Genomic DNA, 26,240 nt, shown 5'->3' with positions numbered 1-26,240 from the left:
ATCATATGTATGTATACATATTTATATTTATATGTGGACATGGTAATTAAACAAAACTCCCATTCATAGTTAACAATGATCCATTCATTCAATGGTCCTTTGAACATTACAGAAATCTCCATAATCTCTCCCGTGATATTTCGCATTCTTTGGCTTCTCTTGGAGTAAATTGCATTATTTTTGGTGTAGGACACAAATGAAACTCCTCTAAACAACTCTTGCTTGATCAGAAGACAGATAGCATCTGCACTTTACCTCAGTTGCCCCTGCTATAATCATTCTTGATGTCTTCTGTCACAATGACAAATGAGAACTAGTTCAAGTGGAAAATCTTCAGAAAGAAATTATTATAACAGTCTAGACAGCGGGACATCCAATAATCAGTTTGCCACTCATTTTTCATTATTGGTTAAGAGCGTTACAAAAGACATCAGAAAAACGCTCTGGCCAAAGAACACTAGTACAAGTATGGCACTGTGCAATACGATCATGTACAAATGCATTAAAGCGTCTTTGCGCTTTATCTTTAGTGCATAGATGTATCATTTATCAGGTACCACATCCTCTCTCATTTCAGGTAGGTTGTACCTGGCTGGTACCTGTGCTGTATATTTACAGATCTGTTTCTGAAATTCGGAAGGGGAACATTTCAAACAACACCTCACACAGTTACATCAAACAGCTTTTTTCTGCAGGTATAAAAATGCCACATGTGTTCACAATCTAATGTCCAATGTTTCAAGCATCTCTCCAATTCCCCATCTTTTTCCCTCCATTTCCTCTTCCTTGTTTGTCCACAGTGTTCCCCAGGGGATCAACAAACCCATTCTTATGAACCGGCGGGATACCTATCCCAGAGTGTGAGCCCAGGTAGACTGTTCGGCCCCCCCCCCCCCCCCTCCACAATTTCATCTTATGAACTGGTTTGTAAAACTGCTAATTCACTCTTTTGGCTGTAGGCCCTCAAAACACTCCGTAAAAACACACTGCCAGTGATCTCCTGAACCCAATACTACTCCATTCTGTTGCTGCCCTGCAAGCGAGGTTTCTCTCCATGGAAGCACAGCCAGTACACAGAGAAGAGATAAAGGGCAAAGCAGGCCAGGAAGTCGTAGAAGTAAGCCGTGATAAAGAACACCAGACACAGGAGGGCGTACAGAAAGGCTGTCGAAACGTGCCCAAAGGAGAGCAATGCTCCCCAGGTGCTCAGGTAACTCCTTGCAACGTTCTCCACCTTCTCGACAGGAGGCAGTTTGATGGTGGCGAGGTCGCCTGGCTGCTCCACGTGGAAGATGTCTTCCTGAGGGCGGCTGGGCTCCTCCCCATCGCCATCCTCATTCAGCGACTCTCGTATGGAGGACAGGGAGGCGGGCAGCATTCTGGCCCTGCTTATGGAAGGCCTCTTGACGACAGTCATAGATGTGTTTCTGTTCGCTGCAGCGGGGGTGTGGCTGAGTTCCCGCATATGGGCTGATTTCACACTGTACATGTGCAACTCAATCTCATCGTCCGTGAGAGAGTCTGTGGAGGTGGTGTCACCTTCTCCCTCATAATCAGCCTTTTCCCTGCAGGAATTCTCCTCTCCCTCCCTGAAACTGTGCCCTTCTTCTTTGGGTTCTCCCCCACCTCCATTGGCGTCTCCCCCTTTTTCACTGTCTGATTTTTCTCCTGCTTCCTGGAGATTGACATCCTTTTCAATGGGTACATATTCTTCTACTTTTTTACTGAGGTCTCCTTCCCATTCCCTATCCTCTTCTCCAGCTTCTTCATCAGGTGTCATCAAGACCTCTTCCCTTTCCACTGACAGCTCTTTCTCTTCTTTACTGAGCTCCTCTGTCATTCCTCTTAAAGCCTCTTCCTCTTCATCATCAAAATCCTCTGTCTTTTCCATTGCTGTCTCTGATTCCTCCTTACCAAGATCCTGCATTGTCTGAACCCCTTCATTGTCAGTATCACCATCACTTTCGATTAATTCTTCATCATTACTATCATCTTTGCTTTCCACTGATGCCTTCTTATCACGAAGATCTACATTTTCCATTGATATCTCGTCATTGTCCATAAATTCATTATCCCTTGGCCCTTCTTCATCACTAATGTCTTCATTTTTCATGGTTACCTCTTCATTATCAGAATCTACATGCTCCGTTGATGTCTTGTCATCATCATGATCTTCATTTTTTATTGATACCTCATCATCAAGGTCTTTGTGTTCCAATAACACCTCTTCATCATCAAGGTCTTTGTGTTCCAATAACACCTCTTCATCATCAAGGTCTTTGTGTTCCAATAACACCTCTTCATCATCAAGGTCTTTGTGTTCCAATAATACTTCTTCATCACCAAGATCTTTCTGTACTAGTAATACCTCTTCATCATCAAGGTCTTTGTGTACCAGTAATACCTCTTCATCATCAAGATCTTCATGCTTCAGTAATACTCCTTCATCATCAAGATCTTCATGCTCAATAGATACCTCTTCCACCTTATCACCCTCTTCTTCCTTTTCTACCGAGACATTATTCTTGTCTTCATCTACACCTACTTTCTTTTCCATTGATACCTCTTCGTCTTTGTCAAGAAGCTCTTCTCTCTCCACTGAGACATTTTGTTCTTTGTCACTTTCTTTTTTGCTTCCTATTGATTCTTCTTCCTTTTTCTCTTCCTTTTCTCTGACACCCCCTCCTTCTTTTATAACACCTTTCTGCCTTTCACTGGAGCTCAGTGTAAATGCCACATTGCTCTCTGGTTCATGCACTTTGCTGTCCATCTCAGTTGCTGCTGGAGAGAGAGCATTTCCATCACAATGTCCTGGTATGATCCCGACTGCAGCGCTGGTGTGCACAGGTTCGAAGGGGGCTGTTGTCACTACTGCTTCTGTCTGTGTCTCTACCTGCCCCAAGGTTGAAAGTAAATCTGCAGGTTCCATTGTGAAACAGTCCCTTCCATTGTCCCTGATATAGTTTCCACACTCATCTACCTGGGCAACACCCTCTCCTGAAACAGTCTCTGCTCCAGGACCCAGGGCCCCTCTGCTTTCTAGCAAAGTCATTGTGTTACGGTTTTGGCTGTGAAGACGCTCATCCCGGCTGCATGGATTCGGGTCTGTGTTCGGTAAATCATCAGATGCTGTCTGCAGACTCTCATATGAACTCTGAAGCCAGTCCACAGCTGTTACTCCAGAATCAACAGGTGACTGTAGCCAACCCGCAGCCTCCGCGGTTAAATGGCTATCATTGGCTGTGCTTTCCGTCTGACTCTCATCGTCTGATTCTTCGGACATCTGCTCCTCTTCCTCGTACTCTGCAGTGACATAGTGACTCTCAGTTCCCCTTCTGCAATAAGCCTGCTGGTACAAGGGGGCCACAAAGGTCTCAAATTTGAAGAGGTCCTTGCGGGGTAAAAAGAGGTTGACCTCTCGACTGTCAGGTCCTGTCAGGTCAGAGCTGCCTTGTTGATCCCTGTCGATTCCATCACTGGCATCAGCCTCCAGTGCTCTTGTTTCCCTGAGTATTTCCTGGTTATTACTGTCCGCAACTATAAGGGGAGGCTCCTGGCTTGTGTCTGACTGTCCGATAATGGGTTCTGCAAGAGCCGAATCCCAGAGAGTGCTCTGAGGAGCTATGTCCTCCACCGCTGCTGTGCACACCATTGGGTGAGTGTCCCCAACATTAACGAAAGTGTGGCTGGCGTCCCGCCACGTGTCCAGCTCTTGTCTGGTGTGTAACGGGACGTCCGGAGATCCTCCGTCCGCCGCGCTGTTTGCATCTGCAGCAAGCTGCAGCACGTCGCCTCTGTCCAACCGTAACGAAAACGGAGGGGTTCGGTCACACGCTGCCGTCCTCTCCTCACCGCCCACCTGCCGTGTGTCCTGTATTCCGAGAGGGTGGGGGGTGGTTCCCTCCAACGGAGGCGCGCTGATATCTGGCGACAGCCGCGACCTCTCCGAGTCCCCGCTCTCCTCGTCTCCCTGCTGTGCCTCGATCTTCTCCCGGGAGAAGCGATCTCGTACCCGGGCCAATCGGGCCGCCCTCCGCCTGCGCCTGCTGATGACTGTTTGCTCGTTCTCCACCTGTCAATCAGCAAGAGAGCGGGAAAGAGAGGGAACTCCGTTAACATCAGAACTGGTTAATCAAACACAACTCCGTTAACATCAGAACTGGTTAATCAAACGCCATGAACAATGGCTGAATCGCTGTCAGTGACACGCTGAAAGATAATACAACAGGAGTGTAAACTTGTTTAAATGTTTAATGTTGGAAAGCACTTCCCTCTGCCCTTATAAGTGAAATTTTACATTTGCTACTGCGGTGTGGATTTTCAAACCTCTCCCTCTTCATAGATTCACCTCTGCCTTCACGGCTTTATAATGAGCATGCAGGGGAAAATTTTATTTAGTCAGTCACAGAAATGCATTCTTTCAGGTTTGACTAGATTTCACTCTCAAGGAAAAGGCAAATTTACGCAGCTAACAGGAACCTCTTGAGTCATGGCTCACTTTATTTGTCACAAATTAAGTTTTGAAGTACATACTAACAAAGTCGATGTTTGTTGGCTTATATTGCTTGTTCTAATGGTATTACATGCTGCCTGTTTAACTGTATCATCACCATGAGTTATGGATATTGTGTGTACGGATATTTAGAGACATTGTAATAAATGTTAGTGTAGGTACTTAACAATGTCTCATAGTTTTTTCAGGCTTTCTAGTTTCCAATCAGCACAAGTTAAGTTGCGTTGATGCTTGAATGGTGTTGTTCATTCACTTAACTATAACAGGCCTTTGGAATCCAAAGAACAGCAGTCAGGTCACCCTGGATGGCTTCAGTTCAGATACTGAGCTTGGTAATGCTCTTAACTGTTTTTACAATCATTTTGATACTTTTTATTTTAGCTTTTTAGTTTTTACTGATGATTGGAATTTGGAGCACTTTTTATCATATTTATTATGCTGTCTACTGTCTGTGTTGTTCGTAAAAAATGTGTCAAGATGTATGAACTCGTCCACTGCAAACCAAATCTACCTACGGGTACAAATAAAGTAACCTTGACCTTGACCTTGCTAGTCTGGAAGAGTTGTTAACCCTGAAACTGTTGCTCATATAACTTGGATGGATACACTTCTGTCCTGTTGTGCTGCAAGGTGCTCTGGGTGAGAGTGCCTGCTAAATGCATGTAATGTACTGTAAATGTTAGCCTGAGATGCTTGCTGTGTCTGGAAAGAAGAAACAATGTAGGTTACTGTGACCCATCCAGCTGTGACTATGGAAATAATTATACCTCTCGTCTTCACCATCCCTACTTCCTGAGCTCTCTGACGTCTTATAAATAGTTTGCACGGGATGTTCTTTAAGGGAATGGACTGCATGTTCTCAAGTGTAGCCACATCGCCTTACGGGTAGGGTATGTGACACGGGACATAAGGACACCGTGAGTCACGTGACGCTCTCCGAGAGTGAGCAGGATGGTCTGGGGCCTCACACACTTACATATATGCACGTTGATAAATAGCTCTGTGGCTAAACCTGCTCTTATTATCTGGGGATTGGATTGACTGATGGAATGGAGATCGAAGTCACGCTCCGTTTCGTTCAGCTTCTACATGAGTTCCGCCACCAAATGCCGTCATTCTGTGATTTCGGCAGAAGTAAGAAACTGCAGGAACGAGCTACCGCTCAACTCTTCGGTGATTCTTCAGCACTGCAACAGACCATTCACCTCATTTAAGAAGCCTCTCTTTATAAGGGGAATGGAAGTTCTCATTGTTACAGTGTGTAGTTCATTTATGTAGACTTGTAGGTGCAAGAGTTTTGTTGGACATACAGGGAAAACATGTAGGAAGCATATAAACAAGAATGTCTCAACGATAAATAAGAATGTCTTGACGATAAATAAGAATGTCTCAACGATAAATAAGAATGTCTCGACGGGGTTAGAAATTGCTGGAAATTGTGCTCACCAATGACTTTTGCCGATTATCTTCATGAAGCAGCCCAGCTGAATATGACACAGGGGTTTCTGGGACCTGTCTGACAACCACTTCCTGTTCATGGTTGGGTAAATCTGAAAAAAACGAAAGATATTAAATGCTTAGATTTAAAATGTGTAAACTAATAACACGTCATGTAGATATTTCAGAAACGTTGCATACCTGCCGTTTCTGCTGAAATCGCAGTCGGATTCGCCTCGGTGGACTTGTCCTTACTGCAAACAAATGAGCGCATAAACCGTTATGAGGGCGAAACCGCATCACAGTACTCCAGTGATCGAATTCAAACTGTGCTTGGAAGATGTGAGGATGGAGAAAGAGACACAATGCTGTAGGCCTCTCATACACATAAAAACTTCAGAAACAACACACCATGAACTCCACAACAGGAACATCACTCCATAGTTGCCAGCCAGTTTCTGGTTTCCTTGTGGCTGACTTTTTACTGACATGGGAAATTCAACCTGTCTGTGACTAATCTATAACTGGCAACATCCAGCATGGCTGTAACCATGACATGAATTTATTACTACCCAATTATTGCAATTATTGTTCATAATTCTGTACATTTAAATATACATCAAATATGTCATAGACTAGTTCATCACTCATACGGTCAAAAGATCACAGGCAGAGTCTTGTTAAATTGAACGTCCTTTTGATTGCCCGTCTCAGGTTTCGGATTTATCGATGGTAGTTCTATAAAAAGCGACAGTAAAGGTGACAGTGTTTGCCTTATAATGTGTTCTGTGTTCTTGGTATATTTAATGAGTTACATTTTCATGGTCAACCTCCAAATGCTTCTGATTTTCTCAAAAGCACACGCCATGCATGATGATAAACCGTTAAGGATTTTTCAGAAAACAGCTCTAGTTGCCTTTTAAATATGCAGTTTATATTTTTAAATATGTAGTTTATATTTTTATACAAAAAGACTGCCACAAAGCAAATGGCATGAGAATATCAAGAAAATTTCACTTGAACTCTGTATGACAAAATACAGCGGGGTTGAATCATAATTCAAAACTTTTTTCCGCCTGCCTTCAGAAGTGTATGCATCTACATTCTTCAATCTGTACAGTGGTGTAACAATACCTCTTGGGAAAGACTCAGCAGTGATGCTGTAAATTATGGTGAGGGTGTCGAGTCAGAGGATTGACTTGCCCTTACAGAGCAACCAGAAGCAGGCTGGGGAAAATTGCTAATCAGCTGTTTGATTTATTATTTGTTGGAGGACACAGGCAGTAATACAAAGTGGGTCAGCAGTGTGAAGTGTACTAACCAGCTGATTACATCTTTAAAATGACCATAAATATCTGTGACTTGTAAATCTACCCTGTACCCTCAACTCACCCCATGAAAGCGCTAAAGCTATTTTGGGCATATCATTAATTCTCATACGTCTGCGAGCAATAATACAGAATGTCCTTATGAATATATCTACGGATAATAACTGGTATTGTGTAGTGAAAGTGTTGTGGAGACAGTGAGCGGGTGGACCTGTGGGAAGCTGTTCTTACCTGATGGTTTTCAGGCAGCTTTTCTTGTTCCTGTAACTGAAATCTTCCTGCTGTTTCTCCTTCGAATCTCTGCCTCCTCTTTGGTGACAGAACAACACATAATTCATCCCCTTGTTGTTTGCCCAAAAACTGCCAACTGCCGTTTCGTATCTGATGCAGAACTCGACCCGGGCCCCCTCTCTTTCGAACGGCGGGACCAGGGTGAGCTTGAACATGAACCGGTCGGTCTGCCCGTCGCTCGAACCCGGGACAAACTCGGCCAGCAGGTCGAAGTGGGTGCTCCAGCTGTCCAGCGTGGTGCGGACGTACACCGCCTTGCTGTAGCAGAGGTTGAGGACGCGGATGATCCCCCTGAGTGCCGTGGTCCCGGGGAGAAGCTCGACGCACTCCAACTCACACTTCTGCTCCTGCAGTTTCCCCAGCAGCTCCTCGGCCGTCTCCGGCACCGCGAACAGAGACGACAGGAAGTACTCCTCCGAGTCTGCCACACCCCCCTCCAGCGGCCCGGCGGCCGGCACGGCGGTGGCGTCCTGACTGTCGAACTCTTTCACCGACACCAGGTCCAAACCGAAGGCGTCGGCGAAGGACACCCTCCTGGGCTTGGTGGCGGGGGGCTCTGGCTCGGATTCATCTGAGGACGCCGAGCCCCCATGCTGCGGGAGGGGGGAGGACCGGCCCTCCACCTCGCACCCCCACCCCTCCCAGGTGAACTCGACGGCGGCGGCCAGCGGACCGGGGGAACCGGCGTGTCGTGGCTGTCCAGCGGGCTCCATCGGGCTGTCTGTCTGCCCGAGCGCGGCTCAGCCTCTCCGCCTCTGAACACTGACATTTGAGACACCGTGACTTGACAGACGGAGTCAGGTTACAGTTGACATTGTGGAGAGTCAGGCCTAAAAATAGGCCCACTAGCTTGTAAGCTATGCCGGTCCGGCCTTGAGAGCTCCTCATTCACTCGAAAATACAAGTATACATCAAAATACATGTACATGTACGTATTGAAGAACATATATGGTTCAAAGAACAAGGAAGTATCAAAGTACATACATGTATGCATCAACTGAGTAGTTTTGAAAGCAAAGTAATGAAGTAATATCAGGATAATCGTGATCATCACGATCACTCACATAATCATGGCCCATTTTTGACAGCCCGCTCTGGGTGTTGAATGTGATACTAACTGCACTGAGCATCAGTACCTTCTGATTTGTTAGAGAGCTGCGGGGTGGGAATGGGTATTTTTGCCCTGTTACATCACAAGGTCTCTTCCAAACTGTGCACCACTGCAGCATGAACCTGAAACCTAGGTGGCATCTTCTAGAGCAACTTTCTAGAAGAATCTTGCTGTATGTGTACATGCTATTCAGCGCATTTCAGAAGGCTTTTCAAAACACACAGTACATGTTCTGCAGCTTTAGCAGACAGCTTCATCTGAATCACATGACCATATTTATGAATGATATTTGATTATGATAAGAAGTGAATTTGCAGGTCCAGTGAACACTTCCCTGTATGTTATGACTTTCAAGACTGCAGCTCACAAACAAAATAACGTCAGGATACCCCGCCGCTTAAAAGTGGTCTTTCAGCGCCATCTAGTGGTGAGAAAAAAGAATTTCCCTTGTCTGCGCACTATCGCATCAGTTCAACAGGCACAACTCCAGTTAAGCACTTCTGTGAGTAAAACGCCTATTTTTTCTTAGTCAGATGACAATGCCTTCTTTTTGTGCATGCACAAAAGAGTTTGTAACACAGGATCAGGGCTCACATTTGTTGAATGAGACTGTGTTATCAGTTACGGATAGCAGTGAACGTTGGGGCATGTTGCATTTCGATTTATTTAGATTTACACATATCCATATTTGATTAGAGCTCATAAATACCGAAAATAATTTGAGAGTACTGTAAAACATGTGCAATTCATTAATTTCAAAAAGTAACGTCGTGTGGCTTGTGGACAGGAGAGCGGACAGAAGGCAACAATGTAGCGCGTAATAAATGTATCCTCAAAATTCCTCAGCGCTAACATGATCCAGCAGGTGGCACTATATATCCAAATTGTAAATGAAATTGTAATAACGAATACAATCGAGAATGCGCTGGGATCAAAATTCTGTTTCTTCGTGCTGTGTACATTTTAGATATTTACAGACGCTTAGAATTACATCGAATTACCTCTCGACATTAACATGGGGTTTCACTTCATTTTAAAATATGACATTGTGGTAAAACATTTCTTCTTAAGAATACTCAAAATGGTTCAATAAATATTACTTGCTTGTAATACATACATTTGTTTTTGTGGTGTGAACAGCTCTGCCCAAGAAGCATAAAAATACAATTTGAATAACCTCTTACAAAACCCTTGTTGCAATCTGAGTACTTTGTGGCACTTCAATTATGAATGAAACTGGAGAACTTTGAAAAGCAGCGGCATTCTGTACAAAATATGTGATAATATTGTAATTACAATGTTAATTTTTTCTATTTGACATGCACATTTCGACAATGCCATTAAAATGGCCAAATAATGAGAAATAGTAAATGAACCCCTCTAAATTACTTCCATCAAATTTTGGACTTATATAATTATTTCCTTCAGCCAATGTACAATTTTTGTGCTTAACAACCTACTAATAGCACTGGAACCATATGATTTATTGAAAAAGAAACAGACATGATGCTGCCTCAGTGAGGAATATCTTACATAAAGTGCATAATTACTTACTAAAATGCACACATATGTTTGATGTTGTGCCATAAATGTTTTCTTGGTTTATTTTTATGTTAAAGTGTACATAAATGCAATTCTTCTTTTATGTGATTGTATTATTAATCATGGATCTACAATTTGCAAAGGCATTGAATCTTGTCTGACTTCATTATCTTGAGTGAAAACCTGTTGAGAATGAACGGCAGAGATTTACTGATTTAATCTAGAAAATCTGTTTTCATTGATTCCTTTTGCCCACCTGAGAATGTGAGAATCGGCTTTGTACAACTGTGACTGCAAGTGTACATGTTTTGCATGTGCTAAGGTGAATAGTAAGACATTGTGTGTATTTTTTTCTTTAATTAAAAAGAACATAGAAACGACATGTAAAATTACGTATGAACATTTCTCTATGATATCAATAATGATCACCACAATGATTCAATCTGAGACATTATACATGATATATATTTAGTATTTTCAGTATCTTCAAAATGTGTAAACATAAAGCCTTATTTGCATTGATGCACGTTTCTGCACACCTGCAGTCTCTGTATTCAGTTCAGTCAGAAGGGATTTCAGAGGCATGCAATGCCATAGACCCAGTGCAAAGGCTGCTGTGGAGCCCATCGTCTCCGCACACCCACAGCACATTGTCTGCGCTCTCTGTGTTAAACAGGTCACCAGAGGGCTAAAGGTGAGCATGCTCTGTCCTGCTCCCAGGTAGGGGCACCTGTGCAGGACGGGCAGCCGTTGCACTGCAAGCCGAACCTTGATTTACATGGTGATCTCTCACACAACACCTGCAGGAGGGCGACCAGTACCGTACCTCAGAGATTGACTAGTGACAGCTCTGCCTGGCAGCCATCATTAAAACTGGGAGGATGAGGGTGAAAGCAGGACTGGGCGGTGCCCGGTTTGTCAGCAAGGGGATCAGACAGCTAAATGAGGCCAGCGTGCTGAGACCGGCAGTGTAGACAGGCACGCCTGATGCGCTGTATCTGCCCCGGGAGTGGCATGGATGTGCTCCACCCAGCCCTCTGGTCACCATGGAAGAGTCTTCCTAAAATCATGAGGCAGCACATGTATATAACTTTTGGAAGGATCACGTAATGCGTTCTTTTCTGTCTTTCTGAATGCAAAGGAAAATAACCCATTACACATAGACTACATTTCATTTGATTACTTACTTGTGTGTCACCCACAGTCTCTAACTTTTATTGAACTGCTACGTAAGGACGCGTTTGGTATATTGTGATTTAGATGTCAGTTGCACAAAAACTCCAGACTTTAGGCACAGAAGCTCACGCGCTGTTTGCCTGTCTTTTATGGCACAGCCTTCACGTTCTGAAATGCAACACTGGGCAACATTTTCATCGTAGCTACATGGAGATTATTTCATTGCGGATTATATTTTATGTTCTCACTAAACTACTGAGAAGAACACAACTCAAATGTGAGCGCAAAACAAGTTTACGATATCTGTGCTACAGCGCACTGAGAAGAAATCACGCACTTGATCTGCACCTGCACTTCTAAATCTTGGAATTCTAAAACAACTTTTAAGATGGAAAACCATTCACATTGAAACATGCATGTCTTAGCATCAGTGCATTTATTTACACATTTATTTGTTTTTGTTTTGTTCCTTTAGTAAAATGTATACGTCCGAATAGGCCTACACATATGGTTGCCCAACTGTAAACATGCTAATTTGTAGGGTATTCGTTTGGAGTTTCATTTCCATTTAAAAACGCAAGTCACTCCCTCATAAGCTTTGCATCATTCGTTCTTTGTGAATGAGAGTATTTTACGGAAACACAAATTATTTACACGAAAAAGAAGTATGTCATGGCTAAAATGGGTTCCAAGCGTCACCGACTGGATCCACAATCGCAAATTAAACAGACTATTAAAATGGAAACGAAATGCAAAATAAAGTCACAAGATGGCAGTATAATCCCATTATTTTTCACAATGAACCATGTCATTTTTCGAGTTACCCACCGCTTATTATTTTTTCAGTTATTGGGTTCCTGATTTCTGCTTTGCTTAAACCAGACTATGACGGAATGCAAAGTTACAATTTAGTTAAATAGTCATACTTCAGCGCTTCTTAATATATAAAATGAAAACGTTCATTTGGTCTAATTTATAAATGTTATAAGCGTTCTTTTGCGTTTGTCGGATTGTTAAAAACCCGAATTTTAGACAGATTAATATGCATAATTAGCGCCACTTTTACTTCCAACAATTCACAATTTAAGAGTAGGCTACAACACTTCATACACACAATACCTGAAATATATTAATTGTGGCCGGATAATACTAAGGCACAGTATTCTTGAAATAATGTAAGCTACCTTGCACCGATTGATCTAATTTCTCACCTGATCTTACGACCTCATGTCACGCACAAAGTCAACAATAGAAAAAATGAACATCTTTAAAACCTATCAAAACTATCTCAGTCAATGCTTAAAATAAAAATTAAAAGATATAGGCTATAGGCTACAGATGTTCGATTTTACCTAAGCTAACAGGCAATTCCTTTCAGTCCATCCCATCCATTGTTCCCATATGCATGCTTTAATTCTTACATTGCTTTTACAATATTTTGCTGTAAACGAAAATGCAGATTTTAAAACACGTTTTGTTGAGCTACTTTAAATACATTAATTACACTTCAGTGGTTAATGCCAGGGTAGGAGAAAAAAATATATAGCACCCACTAAAAAGTGTGTACTTCCTGTGAACTTTCACCCTCTGAACCAAACAAGGCTATTTTGGTCGACGGCAGGGGAAATAGTGCTAACGCTCCTATACTTAATTCACGTTCGCGAATTGGTACCATTTTGTGTGGCAAAACCAGATACGTGCGTAAAAAAACATAATGGAATTTCACAACTGTATTAGAGTTTTTGAAGGAAATTGAAGATTTGGAGTATATCCATCCGTTCCAGTTTTAACAGTTCGGTAATCTAGTGATCTCAACTCGCCGTTTAAACCTCTGCTAAGGTTTTTATAATTGGTCCTTTGTGTTGTCTTTACTGTGTAGTTATTGTACGGTATGCTGTTGGGGATAGTATGCGTTTAACAAGATCTAGGTTCTAACACTGAGGATATTCTACTTCAAACTCGATTGGAGATTTAAATCTATTGGAAATGCAATTATTGGATACTGACTACATACGAAATTAGTTTTGAGTTTTCCGCCCCTGTATTGTTTTATACAAGTAGTGAAGTTCACGTCGACGCTCAGCATTCGGTACTTTTTACGCACAGAGGACTCTGCTAAGGCTGCGCAGTTACATCAAAACTTCTCTCGCTCTGAACCCCAGCCCGTTTTATACGGAGTGTGTTTTATGAGAAACAGTCTGGGCACCTGGGTCATACTCTAATTAAGTACGGATTTTTGGTTTTGTCGCAGGCTTTCACCTACAACGCATTGCGTCTATCAATCCATGTCATGAATCCGAATGTACATTCCACGCACAATCTGAGGGACAATAGATGTTATTTAAACTCCGTAGGTATATTAGTTCATTCTTTGCACAATATTTGGGTAAAATAAACCACGGCTGGTAATCACAATTATTTATTTTTTTAGATGTTTTTCCCCTTTCAAAACTTGTTACATATAGGCTACTAGAAGGAAATGGTTTATGCCATGATACAACTTCCATTTTCTTTTATTCTGCATCTTTTTGGTGGTAACATATTTGAGGAACGTCTATTTTAGGTTTATTTATTTCTGACAAAAACGAAGTCGACATAATTCAGCACACGGTGTTACTTTGGGAAAAGGTCCACAATTGGATTTTATGTACATCATTTATTATACGAGGTGACTTTAACCTATGGCATTCAATCCATATGCCCACACTATGGTAGACAATTTCGCGTGGGTAAATTTTCGGTAAAGATCTGTTTCTGCTGTTTTCTTTTTTTGTGCAGAAATCCTGACCGGACCCAGTCCTTAGAACATGCATAGGTATCCCGTGTATTCTGAGTTTAGACAATTTAGACTGGTAAAAGTTGTTTTTATCTGGTCCTCTTTACAGTGTCATCTTGACAAAGAACCGATTTTTATTTCGGCTCGGAAAAGCGCCTCCGGTGCACATCACACCCCTTAACCATGAGGACAACCTCTGACTTATCATTTTTGTGTGCGGAAAAAATGACAAACAACCAACTCCGCAGGACTTTTTGTTTACATAGCAGGTGGACGTGACGTCACCTCGGGTCTCGCTACTCCAAAAAATAACAATGTCCAACTCCGCCAGAGTGCCTCCCCTGGGGCTGCATTCTAATAAGCTAGTGCCAAATACTTCGCCGAATACGTTTTGATGTGTGGCATCCAAACGCAAAAACATGCTACATCCTCTTGCTGACAGTCGTGCGAGAGGAACATAACAGGACTTAGTGTATTTTTCCCGTTTGCATTAATAATAACAGCAGAGGTGGTTCAAGAAGGGAGCACGAGACAGCGCGTGCATCTCCCGAGTCCAGCGCGAGCGGAGGAATATCGCAGTTGTTATTTATTCTTCGGCTTGTTGTTCATTTTCTATTTTATGATTATAGCACGCTCTCACGTGTGGAGCTTTCCCAACGCAGGAAGTCGCCACAACTTCTTTCTGCATAGTGACTCTCATTTTTAATAAGGAAATAAGCCTGGCTTTTTTGGTAAGTGTGCAATTCGGGTCATTCCCCCGTTTCTGACTTTCACTTTTTCCTCGTTATTGATACGTTTCTCTCCTGCGATCAAACTTCAGTTTCTTGGGTAGTTTTTTTATTTGAAATGCGATCTACCTTGCAATGCACTGGCGTAATGCGCACGACATTTAGCCCTTAGTTTTGGATCGGTTACCGGCTAGCAATCGGCGTTATGTTGTACTTATTTTTGGGATCGTCGGTTGTATGTTGATAAGTTTTGAGAATGCATTCTTGGTCAGCGCTCTTTTCTTGTGAAGGCGATAGGTAGAAAGCCACACAGCTGCTTTGTTAAATTTAGATGCTTGCAGCACTTTCTCCTTGTGAGATCGAGCTAGCAAGCAACGTTTTGATTAGTTACCAGTACGACGATGATACTGAAATGAAACAAAACGTATTCATCTGTCATGTTTTGTTTAATTTTGTTAACAGTATATGTTATCGATATCCTACACATACAAATATCAGGACTAGATGGCTAGATAGCCACGCATATGACCAAAATCGTTTTTCTTTAGCGCAGCTACCTAGGCTGTAATGAAATATATTGCATTGGAAAACACGTCGACTTAACATCGATCTGTACTTGGTGGAGACTCCGTGAACTGTAAGCAACACAACCAACTGGTACAGTTAACCAGAAAAGTAAAGTCCGATTTTGAAATGACTAGTTAGATAGATACCATTTTTGAAACCGAAATGAACACAGGTTGCAAAATCCAGTTGTCACCTAGACACAACATTTTAAATATAGTGTTTAAAATGAAGGTAGTTGGAAATGTTTTACGATATTCTGTAAAGTCAGATTAGCTACCAAATTAGTAGTAACACTTCCAGTCCTTTATTTGCTTACGTTAGAGAAAGAAATAAAAGAACGCGGACTGTCATTATTTATAGTTCTAAACTGACAGTTTTTAAATGCAGTTCGAAAAATAAACGCTCCCAACGTATGTGAGTGTGACGTGATTTAAGAGTAGATTTTAATCTGTAGTGAAATTTCATATGAAGAATTTATTAATATGGAGCGAAAATTAGAGCGATCGGGAGCATTAGCGTGCTTAAAATACGTTTTTGAAAGAAATGCGTCTGAAATATTAGTACAGTATCCTACGCTTCGGTTACTTTTTCATGTGGATTACTTCTACGTTGTTGAAAAGCAAGGTTTACAAACATTTGGCTAAATTAGTATAAGGAGTTAATTTAGGTTGACGATCCATTGCTTATCCAGAAAAAATTGAGATACTAATGTTGCGAAGAAAATAAAAGTATAAGAAATGTGTTTATACTGGTTACATATCAGTGTTTGTTTAAATATCGCTGTGTGGTTGACGGATTGATAGCCCATTATTGCAATAAGACTAGTGCATTTAACAGCGTTGACTGAACCCATCAACATTTAAATAGTGGGCACGTTGAATTATTGCCTTGGTATTTTAATTTCAAGGTGATTGTTTTATTCTGACATTATAGTGATTATAAACAAATAGCAGTGGTTTCACTGACTGGTAACAATAGTGTCTTTATTGTCATTATTTGTATTATTATGAGCATGAGCATTTTTACCACTGCTCAATTTTCATGTTATTGGTGTCATTAAAGAACATATATTGATAAATGTTTTTGTTAACTCAGTTAACAAAGTAGTGTGTAAATAACATGGATAACAGTTTGCATAGGAGTATACACTAATAGTATACATCCTTTTGTACCACTTTCTCCCATTTCTGTTTTCATGAGGACTGTAACTGAAAGGGTGGCTTTTTACACTTTGTGAGATTTGAGCTGGTGCCCCAGTTTTATGATCAGCGATCAGGTCTCTGCTTAAAATGACCAGTAATAAAATTTGGTATTACATTAGGTGATTTGCAGGGTTTTCCATGTTAGTCATCTGAAAGTGTTGATCAGCATTTAATCACACCTCACATTAATAGATCAAAGTTCAGTACAGCATTAAAACACCATTTGTCACCCACATTAAAGAGAGATTTAAAATGGGCCAAATAATTTCAGGCTTTATCTCTGTTGGCTCAGGCGAGTCCTGACCAGGTGCTTTTGATCATAAAACTTAATTTCACTCACTTTGGTATGTTTCAGATCGCACCACCGCAGTTAGCTACTTGATTTTGACAAATGAACAAATGACTACCTGTCATATTCATTGATATTAGAATGTTGCTAGTGATTGCTGCTCTGATTAGTGTTATATAACGAGTGTTTGGAGAAATTATATTCATTATGATCATTTTGTATGTCTGTTAGAAAACTTCATTTCATCACGAAAGCTGTGAGATAGCTAGCGTCTGGTAAATCCACACCTGAACATTGCTTATGTTTTGAAAGTTCCTATTAGAATCCAAGGACGTGTGGTTGTGTCTCACTCCGAATCAGAGTGATATGTGTATGGTGCATGTGCTGGGTGTGTGCCAGTTTCCTTAACCTGGAGATTGTATTGATCACATCCAAAATATGTGCGTGTGTCTTTGTGTTTGATGAGAGTTGCAGTGTTTGACTGGGGCCTGTGGTTTTCCTGGTGCAGACTCTGTGCTTGCCAGCCCCTCTGGTGAAACTGCTGGTTCTTTTATCTCCAGTGTGCTTCAGATTCCCTTTTCCTTTATTTTTTCCTGCAATAACCCATCCCCCATTGCCTTTTTTTTTATAAAATAGATTGCCTCCTCGGTGAAGGTGGTTCAGTATTTTAGAAGAAAAACTGGAAAAAAAAACCACAAAAGTTGGTGTACCATAGTCTTATATGTCAAAACACTGTGCTCCATGCTGTCCGCCTGTGTTCTGAAGCACAAGCTTCTATCGTGGATAAACTGCGGCGCTAAGCCTAATAGCAATTAAACTGGAAATGTTGCTGTTTTTATCACTGTGAACTTCATAGAAATGTTTCCATGACAACCTCCATGCTAGTTAAGGCAACCAGAGGTGATCAACAGTTTTTTTTTCTCCTCTCCCGGCGAGAGTGGAATTTGTGTTGACAGTTTTGACCTTTGCTGGCACTTTTGTACTGTGTGAAAGTATTTGTTTACCGGATCATATGCTGTTAGCTGTCAGGCCAGGACAGATTGACTTCTTTTGATAAAAGACTGTATTACATGCTTAAGAGTCTCCTGCACTTCAATTATCCGCATTGGCGTAATGGTGATTTGTGTGCTTCAGTGCGTTGTAAATATGGAGGGCTCAGACTTTCAGGGACACCTTTGTCCTCATTCCTAATCTTCACTTGCTGTTGTGTTTTTTTTTCTTTCTTTTTTTTTAAAAAAAATGTGTTGCTGTGATTTTTGTCCTGGGAAGCACACTGGGTGGGGTTTGGAGGTGACGGAGGGACTGTCAGGTGTGTTTGCACAGCTTCGAGTGCGACAGGCATTGAAAGAGTGCAGTGTGCTGATGGAATAAAGATTAAATGGGAGCCTTGTTTTATTGCTCTGTGTTAGTTTATCAGTGAGGATGTGTGCATGTGGAGCTCACTGTCCAATGCATGTGGTTGTAATATGCTGAAGGTGAACGTATAATACCAGTAACAAGTGGAAATATATTAAAAGTTTGGAATTTAAAGGCCGGTAAGGACGGAGTCAGGAGGGGGACAGCCAACTGGCCAAGAAAATCTGTCCGGTCTGCCATACAGCCTGGTCGGGGACAGAAGTGGTTTGGAGCCATCTCTCTGAAGGGAATATGCGATCGAGTAGAATGTCGGTTGGCAGTTGGCAAATTATCTTTAATGATAAGCCAATCAGAGGACAGGTGGGTGTGACTAAAGACCATCTGAGATTCTGCTTGCAGTTAACGTTGTAGCAGAAGTATTACAGCCAGATCTGTCATCGCTATTAAGACACGAGGGAAGCCTTGAGTGTGAGTCCTTTTAAAAAAATCAATCAAAGGAACTTGGTGTTTGTAGGCAATGTATGTCAAAGATCAAATCCAAGCACGAGCGAGGTGGAGCTCTCCTCTGGTTTGCAAGCTTAGACGGACCTCTTTACCAGATGAACTGGAAAAGGTAGAGTCTTGTGTGCCACTTTGACCTCCCCACTCACACCATTCAATCTGTGGTGTACACAAGCAAGTGGACAGTGAGTGGACAGCCCCTCTCCAAAACGTATCACTCTTTTATTACCTCAGATTGTGGAGAAGGGCAGCTGATTCTCCCTCACCCTTAGTAATGTTCTGATTGTTTAGTTCTTCATGTGGAAACAGAGAATGAAGATCCTGCAGTGACATTATTAATCAGGAATTGTCACCCCTGGCCTGTCAGCAGCTGTTGGTTTGGTGTGTGGTGGTCTGTATGGGTAGCCTCACTGAAATGCAAAGTGTAATATAATGTTCCTCTGTTCTAGGTAATATCCATTTTGAAAAGCTCTTTTTGTATCTAAGAACAGAAGCTTGTTTGAAACCCTTTTTGTGTTTTTTTTTTTGTCTCCTACTTCAGGCCGTCAGGGTCTTACAAACCCCAGAATGATTCTCTCCACTTCCCCTTAACACAAAAACACAAGCGAAGCAGTGGGTAACGTCTGGATAATTTGCTTTTATGAAGCTCGTTTATGTTTATCTGGATGTGGCTTTTAGTGAAAATTGCAGGATTGGCCGTTGGGAAAGGAATTCTCATTTTCAAATCGAATCAGACGTTCCAAAATGGAATAAATGTTTTGTGTCGCATCTGACTTTTTGATATCGATGGGACGCACCGTTTGCTGATTCGCTGGGTAAAATGGAGGGGAATGACCTACATATTGATTGACACTTATCCAAACAACACATGACGACTAATTAGCTGACACGGTGTCTGTAGATACCCCAGCACAGTGAGCACACATGCTGACAACCAGATCAAAAAGTATTACCCGTGGACATTACTGACCAGATTGTCTTGCTGGGTGACAATAATTATTCCAGCGTCCCTTCTAAATCACTTTTGAACTTCTCCCACGCTTTGAGTGGAAGCTGGTTAGATCCCAGCTGAAATGAACCCTGTCTATCACAGGCAGTGGATCTGTAGAGTGGGCTGTTGGGTGTTTGGGGTACAGCAGTGCCACCACTGATCTAAAGGGGATGTTTGTACAGCTTCCTGCCTGACTAATTTAAGACAAGAAGAAGGAGATGAGATTAGGCAATGTGAGAGGTACAGTGTGTGATAACAGGCATTTGTTGGTATTCACTCCACTCTTGCTATGTTTTGTTTGAGGCATAATATTCTGTTGAAATTAACACATGATTGCAAATGTTACTAAATGGCTGAGAATGAACACACAACTAAATTTTAACTTTGCTCTTGGGTCCCAGCGGTCATTGCTCCTAGGGAAATGTAGTTAACTTGCGGAATATCTAATACTGTAGTGAAATGAGTTTGAAATGTCTTTAATTTACAGCATAAATAATGGCATTGACATTGTTTGTTCAATGTTTGTGCGTAAAAATAGAAATTTGAACCTGTAGACATTACAAGAAATGCTTGCATAGTTAACACGGACACTCATTATATTGTATTGAAAAGTCACTGTAACCTCCTGTCGCATCTCATTTACTTGTTTGCTACTTTTACATGGTTTTGTTTGTTAATCTTTTGTGTTTTATTTCTCATATGGTAAGCTAATTGCAAAGGTTCAGGCTAGAAATTGCATGACAGAAAGTTCAACATACAGCTCCGCTGTGACAGAGTGTAAGAAGCCTGTGCAAGGATCCATGCAAGGTATTTATAGAGGGTTTAATCTTACCATTTACACTTCATTAAATGCTTGAAGGTGGTACTAGGGCAACATGCGCAATTCTACAAAAGAACCTTGATCTCTGTAAAAAATATTTTTGTTTTCTTGGGATTATGCTGTTTATGCATTGAAATGTAATCCTCACGTAGCATGAAAGTGGGATTAGTACATTACCTGAAAAATCAGATGAGTAGAATAGTGAAATGAAGCCATGGAAGATGAGGATTGAGATGTTGATTTTTTTTTTTGAATGACACCTCAAAGATGATGTGCCTCGTAAGGCTGCTCCAAATGGCATTTCATCCAACCAGTGGTATTTAGTAGGAGCTTTATATTTAATCTGCATTCATGCTAATGTAATTATCTAACAATGGCAATCAGTACTCATCATATTCACTCAAAATACATTGTCAGATTTTCTCACCTGTGGCATGAGTCTGAATTCTTAAAATTGTTCCAAAGTTACCCCTCTAGAAAATGTTGTGTGATCTCTATTATCGCTATAAATTTTCCTGGGGCTGTGTTTTTACCCAACAACAGGACAAACGTATAAGGTTATTTTGCCTTTTGGCTGTGGTTAGCTTCTAATGTGTTTAATATTGATATTCATTCAATATTAACAGAATGCAAACCAAACCAGTAAAACATGGTCAAAATTAGCATTTGGGTGGCTAACAAGTAGAGAGAGGTGAAAGATTGATATTAAATAAATTGAGATTAAGAATGCTTATTGCAGTGCTCTGTACTCTGATACTAAGCAAGTACAGAGAAAGTACATGCTGTACTTAAAAGCAGAGCCATCAATCATTTTCAGGCAAACTTGATTCATTCCAGGTAGCAAAACATTGTAAGGTTAAACTCATCAAAGCAGACTGTACTTTTTAAAATATCCATGAATGTATATGCAAAATGTCTATGTGCCAGTGTTTGCTTTTGTGAGGGTTTTCATGGTGTTTTAAGAACGGCCCTTTTTCACTTCAGTCCCAGTGAAAGATGAGGCAGAGGAGCACAGCAGTCTCAGGGATCCCTCCACACAGTACAGATTAAGTGTCATTTGTTGGGAACGGCAAGGTCAATATCGCTTTGCTCCAGAATCGCTGGCGGATGACTGTGTGCTGTAAACAATGACCCACATCAGCGGGAAGAGGGGAGGCCTGTGGAGCTAAGAGGCGCAAGCACTTTCCTGCTCAGCCACGTATTACAGACCCCCGCGTAACAAGGGCCATGCGTGTGTCTCCTCTCTGTAACGCCCCTGTGTGTGTGTGTTACAGAGCCTCCTCTCTGTAACGCCCCTGTGTGTGTGTTACAGAGCCCCCTCTCTGTAACGCCCCTGTGTGTGTGTTACAGAGCCCCCTCTCTGTAACGCCCCTGTGTGTGTGTTACAGAGCCCCTTCCCTGTAACACCCCATGCGTGTGTTACAGAAGCCCCTCCCTGTAATGCCCTATGCGTGTGTTACAGAGGCCCCTCCCTGTAATGCCTACCTGCGTGTGTTACAGAGCCCCTTCCCTGTAATGCCCACCTACATGTGTTACAGAACCTCCTCCCTGTAATGCCCCATGCGTGTGTTACAGAGCCCCCTCCCTGTAATGCCTACCTGCGTGTGTTACAGAGCCCCCTCCCTGTAATGCCCACCTACATATGTTACAGAACCCCCTCCCTGTAATGCCCTATGCGTGTGTTACAGAGGCCCCTCCCTGTAACGATCCAATGCGTGTGTTACACAACCTCCACCCTGTAATGAGGGCCATCTGTCCGTGATCTGGGTTCACAATGGTCAAAAACAAATCAGGACAAAAAGGTGGGATGAATGTATGTTGTGGCTTAACAGTTGCCTAATCGTTGTAATAGGAGCCGTAGAGTCCTTGCTTGTAACTTAACTAATACAGTATTTTGAAGTAACTCACTTACTGCACCTGGTAGTTTCTGTAGCTGAATTGGGCTTGACATTGTACAGAAATGTTATAGAATTGGCTGCTGTTGTGATGCATACAGCATACAGCGTACTGATGTTCCATCACACAGTGAAAACCAAAGGACAATGTTGCTATCACTGCTTAAACTGCTGCCTCTCTGTGCTGCATTGGAAAATATTTCAGGGTAGTAAACATGCAAACAAGAGGATGCATGCAAAACCATATTAAATTACCAAAATGGCCATCTTTGTAATATATATTTCATTATTTGTACTCTGAATCAGTTACGGTGTGTAAGAAGTATTGTACAAACCATGCACATTCAGATATGCGACAGTCCTGCGCTGGCCTTGAAACCTGTTATTCCTCATTTGAAATCAATTTTGGGTGGACTTATATTATTCCCCAACATACAGCCCAGCCTTCATTTTGACAAAATGAAACTGAAATATCAATGCTTGTGTTCTGGCGTATCAAACTCGCATGGCGTCTCTGAAGGGATTCGCTTATTTGAAGAGACCATAGTTCCACTTGACGAACCACAGAAGAAAGTGATTTTGAAGCCCACTTAAATACGAGCCCGAGAAAGTGCTCCAGCAGTTCACTCGCAGAGAGGTCCGCTGCGTGACCTGACTGTCATCTTACACAGCCTCTGGGATGATGACACGAGAGAGAGAGAGCTTTCCCTCCACTCTGTCCTTTTAATAAACATATTTTAAGTCTGTTAAATTACACTCCACTGAGAGACAAGAAATGTAACAAGTGAATATCCAATTTGAAGAGATGGTGGAAATCCTGCTAAATTTATTTAAGATAAAAATATATATGCCTTTCATGCAAATTAATTTGGCTTGAAATTCTTGGGCTTCAGGAACAATATTCCATTTTATGGGTCTTTGTCAGTGTGCCTCGTTTTTGTGGACATTTAATGCCCTGTGTAATGTATGAACATGACCTTCAGAGGATTTTGAGGTATTTCCATATTTTGAAGGCAACTGCAGTGTTGCATTATATGATATCAGAGCGATCTCTTTTTATTTGCACCATCACTCAAAGGCATGGGGGACTAGAAGTGTCACCTGAAATTCTTTTTTTAAATTTTTACCCGACGTTGCAAAACGTGTCACCATTGTCATTTTTTTGGGTTTGATCCCACCACAGTTAAGGGGTCATTGTTTGCACGTAAAGAAAGAAAAGGAAATGAATAAACTGTAACTCTTCACCAAAATGTCTGACGTGGGTGTGCTGCAGCAGTTTTATGCGTTTGTGAAGTTGATTAAAATAAGATTTAGGTTAGATATCATACATGGCTGCTCATGGGATTCGTTAATTATTGTTATTTGACCTTGCGCATTTCTACAACTGCTACAAATGATAGTGTTATTTGGGTTAGGGTTAGGGTGAATTCATCTGAAATATTTAAGTTCAAATATCCACCACTATTTCACCAGGGGAAGGGGAGTGTGATAAATTTCAGAATGCGGGGAAAAGGGGCTGCTTGTTTGATCCGCGGTAGAGAAAGCCATTGAGAGGGGCCGGGGTTTGTGATAGTAACATCCTTTGACAGGCGCATGAGGCTGCAGAAAGAGCATTGGGCCGGGGGCTCGGGGCAGATGGCTCTGCCGTCTGCTGGCAGCTCTCAGGAACCCTCTCCCCCCTTCCATCTCACCCCTCCAGATGAGGACAGGAAGTGCCTGTCTTTGAAAACAGGTGGGCATCAGAGGACAAAGCGGTCCCATTTCTCATTCGGGAGGCAACATGGGATTTGCCAGAAATGCATGTATTTACCTTTAAGTTTAGGAAAGGCCTGTCGTGTATCAGGCTGTCACCACGGCATCCTCTACGCCCTTAACTTTGGGAACAACACACCAACCACGATGATCTTTCACACGACAAGTCCCGCAGTGCTTTGTTCAGTGGAGTACCCACCAAATGGAGGATAAACGCATCTCCCTGCAATCATCCGAGCAACTCATAGGTGCCAAGAGAGCGCACCCTGTAGGACAGGAGGGGCTTCTTCAGCTGAGGTTCACTTTTAAATGAGGATGAGTGAGCCGTAGCTTTAAACGTTCAAACATACGTTATGTTTTTGTGAAACTCTTAACTTGAATATATTCAGAACATCATACATAAAAATGAGATGTAATTTTTTATTAAAAATTTCTTTGAATATTTTGAAAACAACTTACGTGTAGCTTGATCCCTTGCACGATGTTTTGCATGCGGTATCATTTCATACCCTGTTTGTCAACTTGACAGACAGAAATTTCTGGTACCAAGAAACTGGAAGTTCAATTCATTGGAGCTGCAGAAAGCCATGAAAGGAGACTAATTGCTGGGCGCCTGTCATTTGAAAACGCTGTGCAGCTGCATTGAAAGGGAGAAGAATGCGCTGAAGAGAAAAGACCTGGCTTTTATATGAGGCGCTGGCCGAGGCTCCGCGCTGGAACATGAACCGAATCGCTTCTCTTGTTGGCGGTAAACTCTGGCCCTGGTATCCTTGACCTTCCGACTCCCATCTGCTCAGTGCCTTTAATGCCGCAATTTCGTACTTGATCCTCCCGTACCTTCGGCATTAGCGTCCACAAAAGCTGTTTGTTGTATTTTGTTTCTGACAGCAATGCCCGCACGTATAACGGCATCCGCACGGTGCCTGAGCCGACCGCGGCCTCTCTCCCGCTGCGGCTCGGGATGATGGAATCAAACGCAAGCCGCGCGAGGAGAGCCGAAACGCAGTGGAGACGTGGCACCGAATGAAGGGATTGATGGAGGTAATTATTTCACGAGGGCCCCAGAGTAATGGGGGGTCAGGAGGCTTTGGCTCTAATACGGCTACTCTGGAGATAAACAGCGGTGGCATATGGGCACGGCGATACAATGGTTTATTTTTATGAGATTTGATGAGTGCTTTTTAATTCAGATTGTCACTTCTGGCAACCAGCAGCACAGATGGTGCATATCTGAGAGGTCCCTATACCCCAGGCCAGCTGTTGCTGATAAACTTTTTTTTGTTGTTTTTTAATTACTATTCCCCCCCCCTTCCAAACACGGTTTGGGTCAAGAGGAATGAAACCTGTTCCGACACCTGTTTTTGCACACGTGGTTGTGTTGTTTTGTCATTTGATTAAGCGGGGGGAAGGCGGTGCTCCCCGTGGCGGCGGATGCACTTGGCGCGTAGCCCGCGCACACGCAGGGTGACGCCGTCGCTGGAACGCTGCCCGCAGCTCTGAAAGCCTGGAAGCGGCTCCGCGTTCCCAGGCCAGAGAGAGCAGGGACCACGCGCCTCTGTCGCCATCTGCAGCGTGGCCTTGCAGTGAGAGAGCGGGTGCCACACGCGGGTCACCTCGTCGTCTGGAGGCCCCCCCCTGCGGCACGTCCCTCCCCCAAACCCCCGTCCAAATTCGTGGCCCTGCTGGACCAATCAGAGCATTTTCACTGGCTTTCTCTGTTCAGCTGCAAGGGTGCCGCTAGTCATTCTGTGGAACTGAAGGCTGCCGAATTAAGGATTCTATTTAGGATGTTAGTATTCCAAAACAGAAGTGTTTCATTATTGGTTATTGGGCTCGTGATATATAATACTTATACTGTATTCTGTGTATTCACGTGCTGTCTAACTTTCCCCATGTGAAGGCTGTGATCTCTCAGAGAAGACCGAGTGCATGTTCACCTGTACTCCCTCTCACCACGTTTCTGTC

At 42.5% G+C, this 26,240-nt stretch overlaps 2 protein-coding genes across 2 annotated transcripts in view; one reads left to right on the top strand and one right to left on the bottom strand.

The window, feature by feature from the left end:
- Nucleotides 1-1,012: 1,012 nt before the first annotated feature.
- Nucleotides 1,013-8,282, bottom strand: ppp1r3ab (protein phosphatase 1, regulatory subunit 3Ab). Its single transcript, XM_036519649.1, has 4 exons — nucleotides 7,510-8,282; nucleotides 6,152-6,204; nucleotides 5,960-6,063; nucleotides 1,013-4,072 (listed from the first exon to the last, which is right to left on the bottom strand). The coding sequence occupies exons 1-4, from the start codon at nucleotides 8,280-8,282 to the stop codon at nucleotides 1,013-1,015; spliced, it is 3,990 nt and encodes a 1,329-aa protein (XP_036375542.1).
- A 6,400-nt stretch (nucleotides 8,283-14,682) lies between these two features.
- Nucleotides 14,683-26,240, top strand: part of LOC118771755 (forkhead box protein P2-like) — a 115,873-nt gene continuing 104,315 nt past the window's right edge. Inside the window, exon 1 of the mRNA XM_036519771.1 lies at nucleotides 14,683-14,905. The gene's annotated coding sequence lies outside the window, so the exon portion shown is untranslated. The remainder of the gene's footprint in view (nucleotides 14,906-26,240) is intronic.

The sequence above is a fragment of the Megalops cyprinoides genome, chromosome 25, assembly GCF_013368585.1.
Source record: "Megalops cyprinoides isolate fMegCyp1 chromosome 25, fMegCyp1.pri, whole genome shotgun sequence".
In the NCBI taxonomy this organism is placed as follows: Eukaryota; Metazoa; Chordata; class Actinopteri; order Elopiformes; family Megalopidae; genus Megalops; species Megalops cyprinoides.
This window is presented reverse-complemented; position numbering and strand designations above follow the sequence as displayed.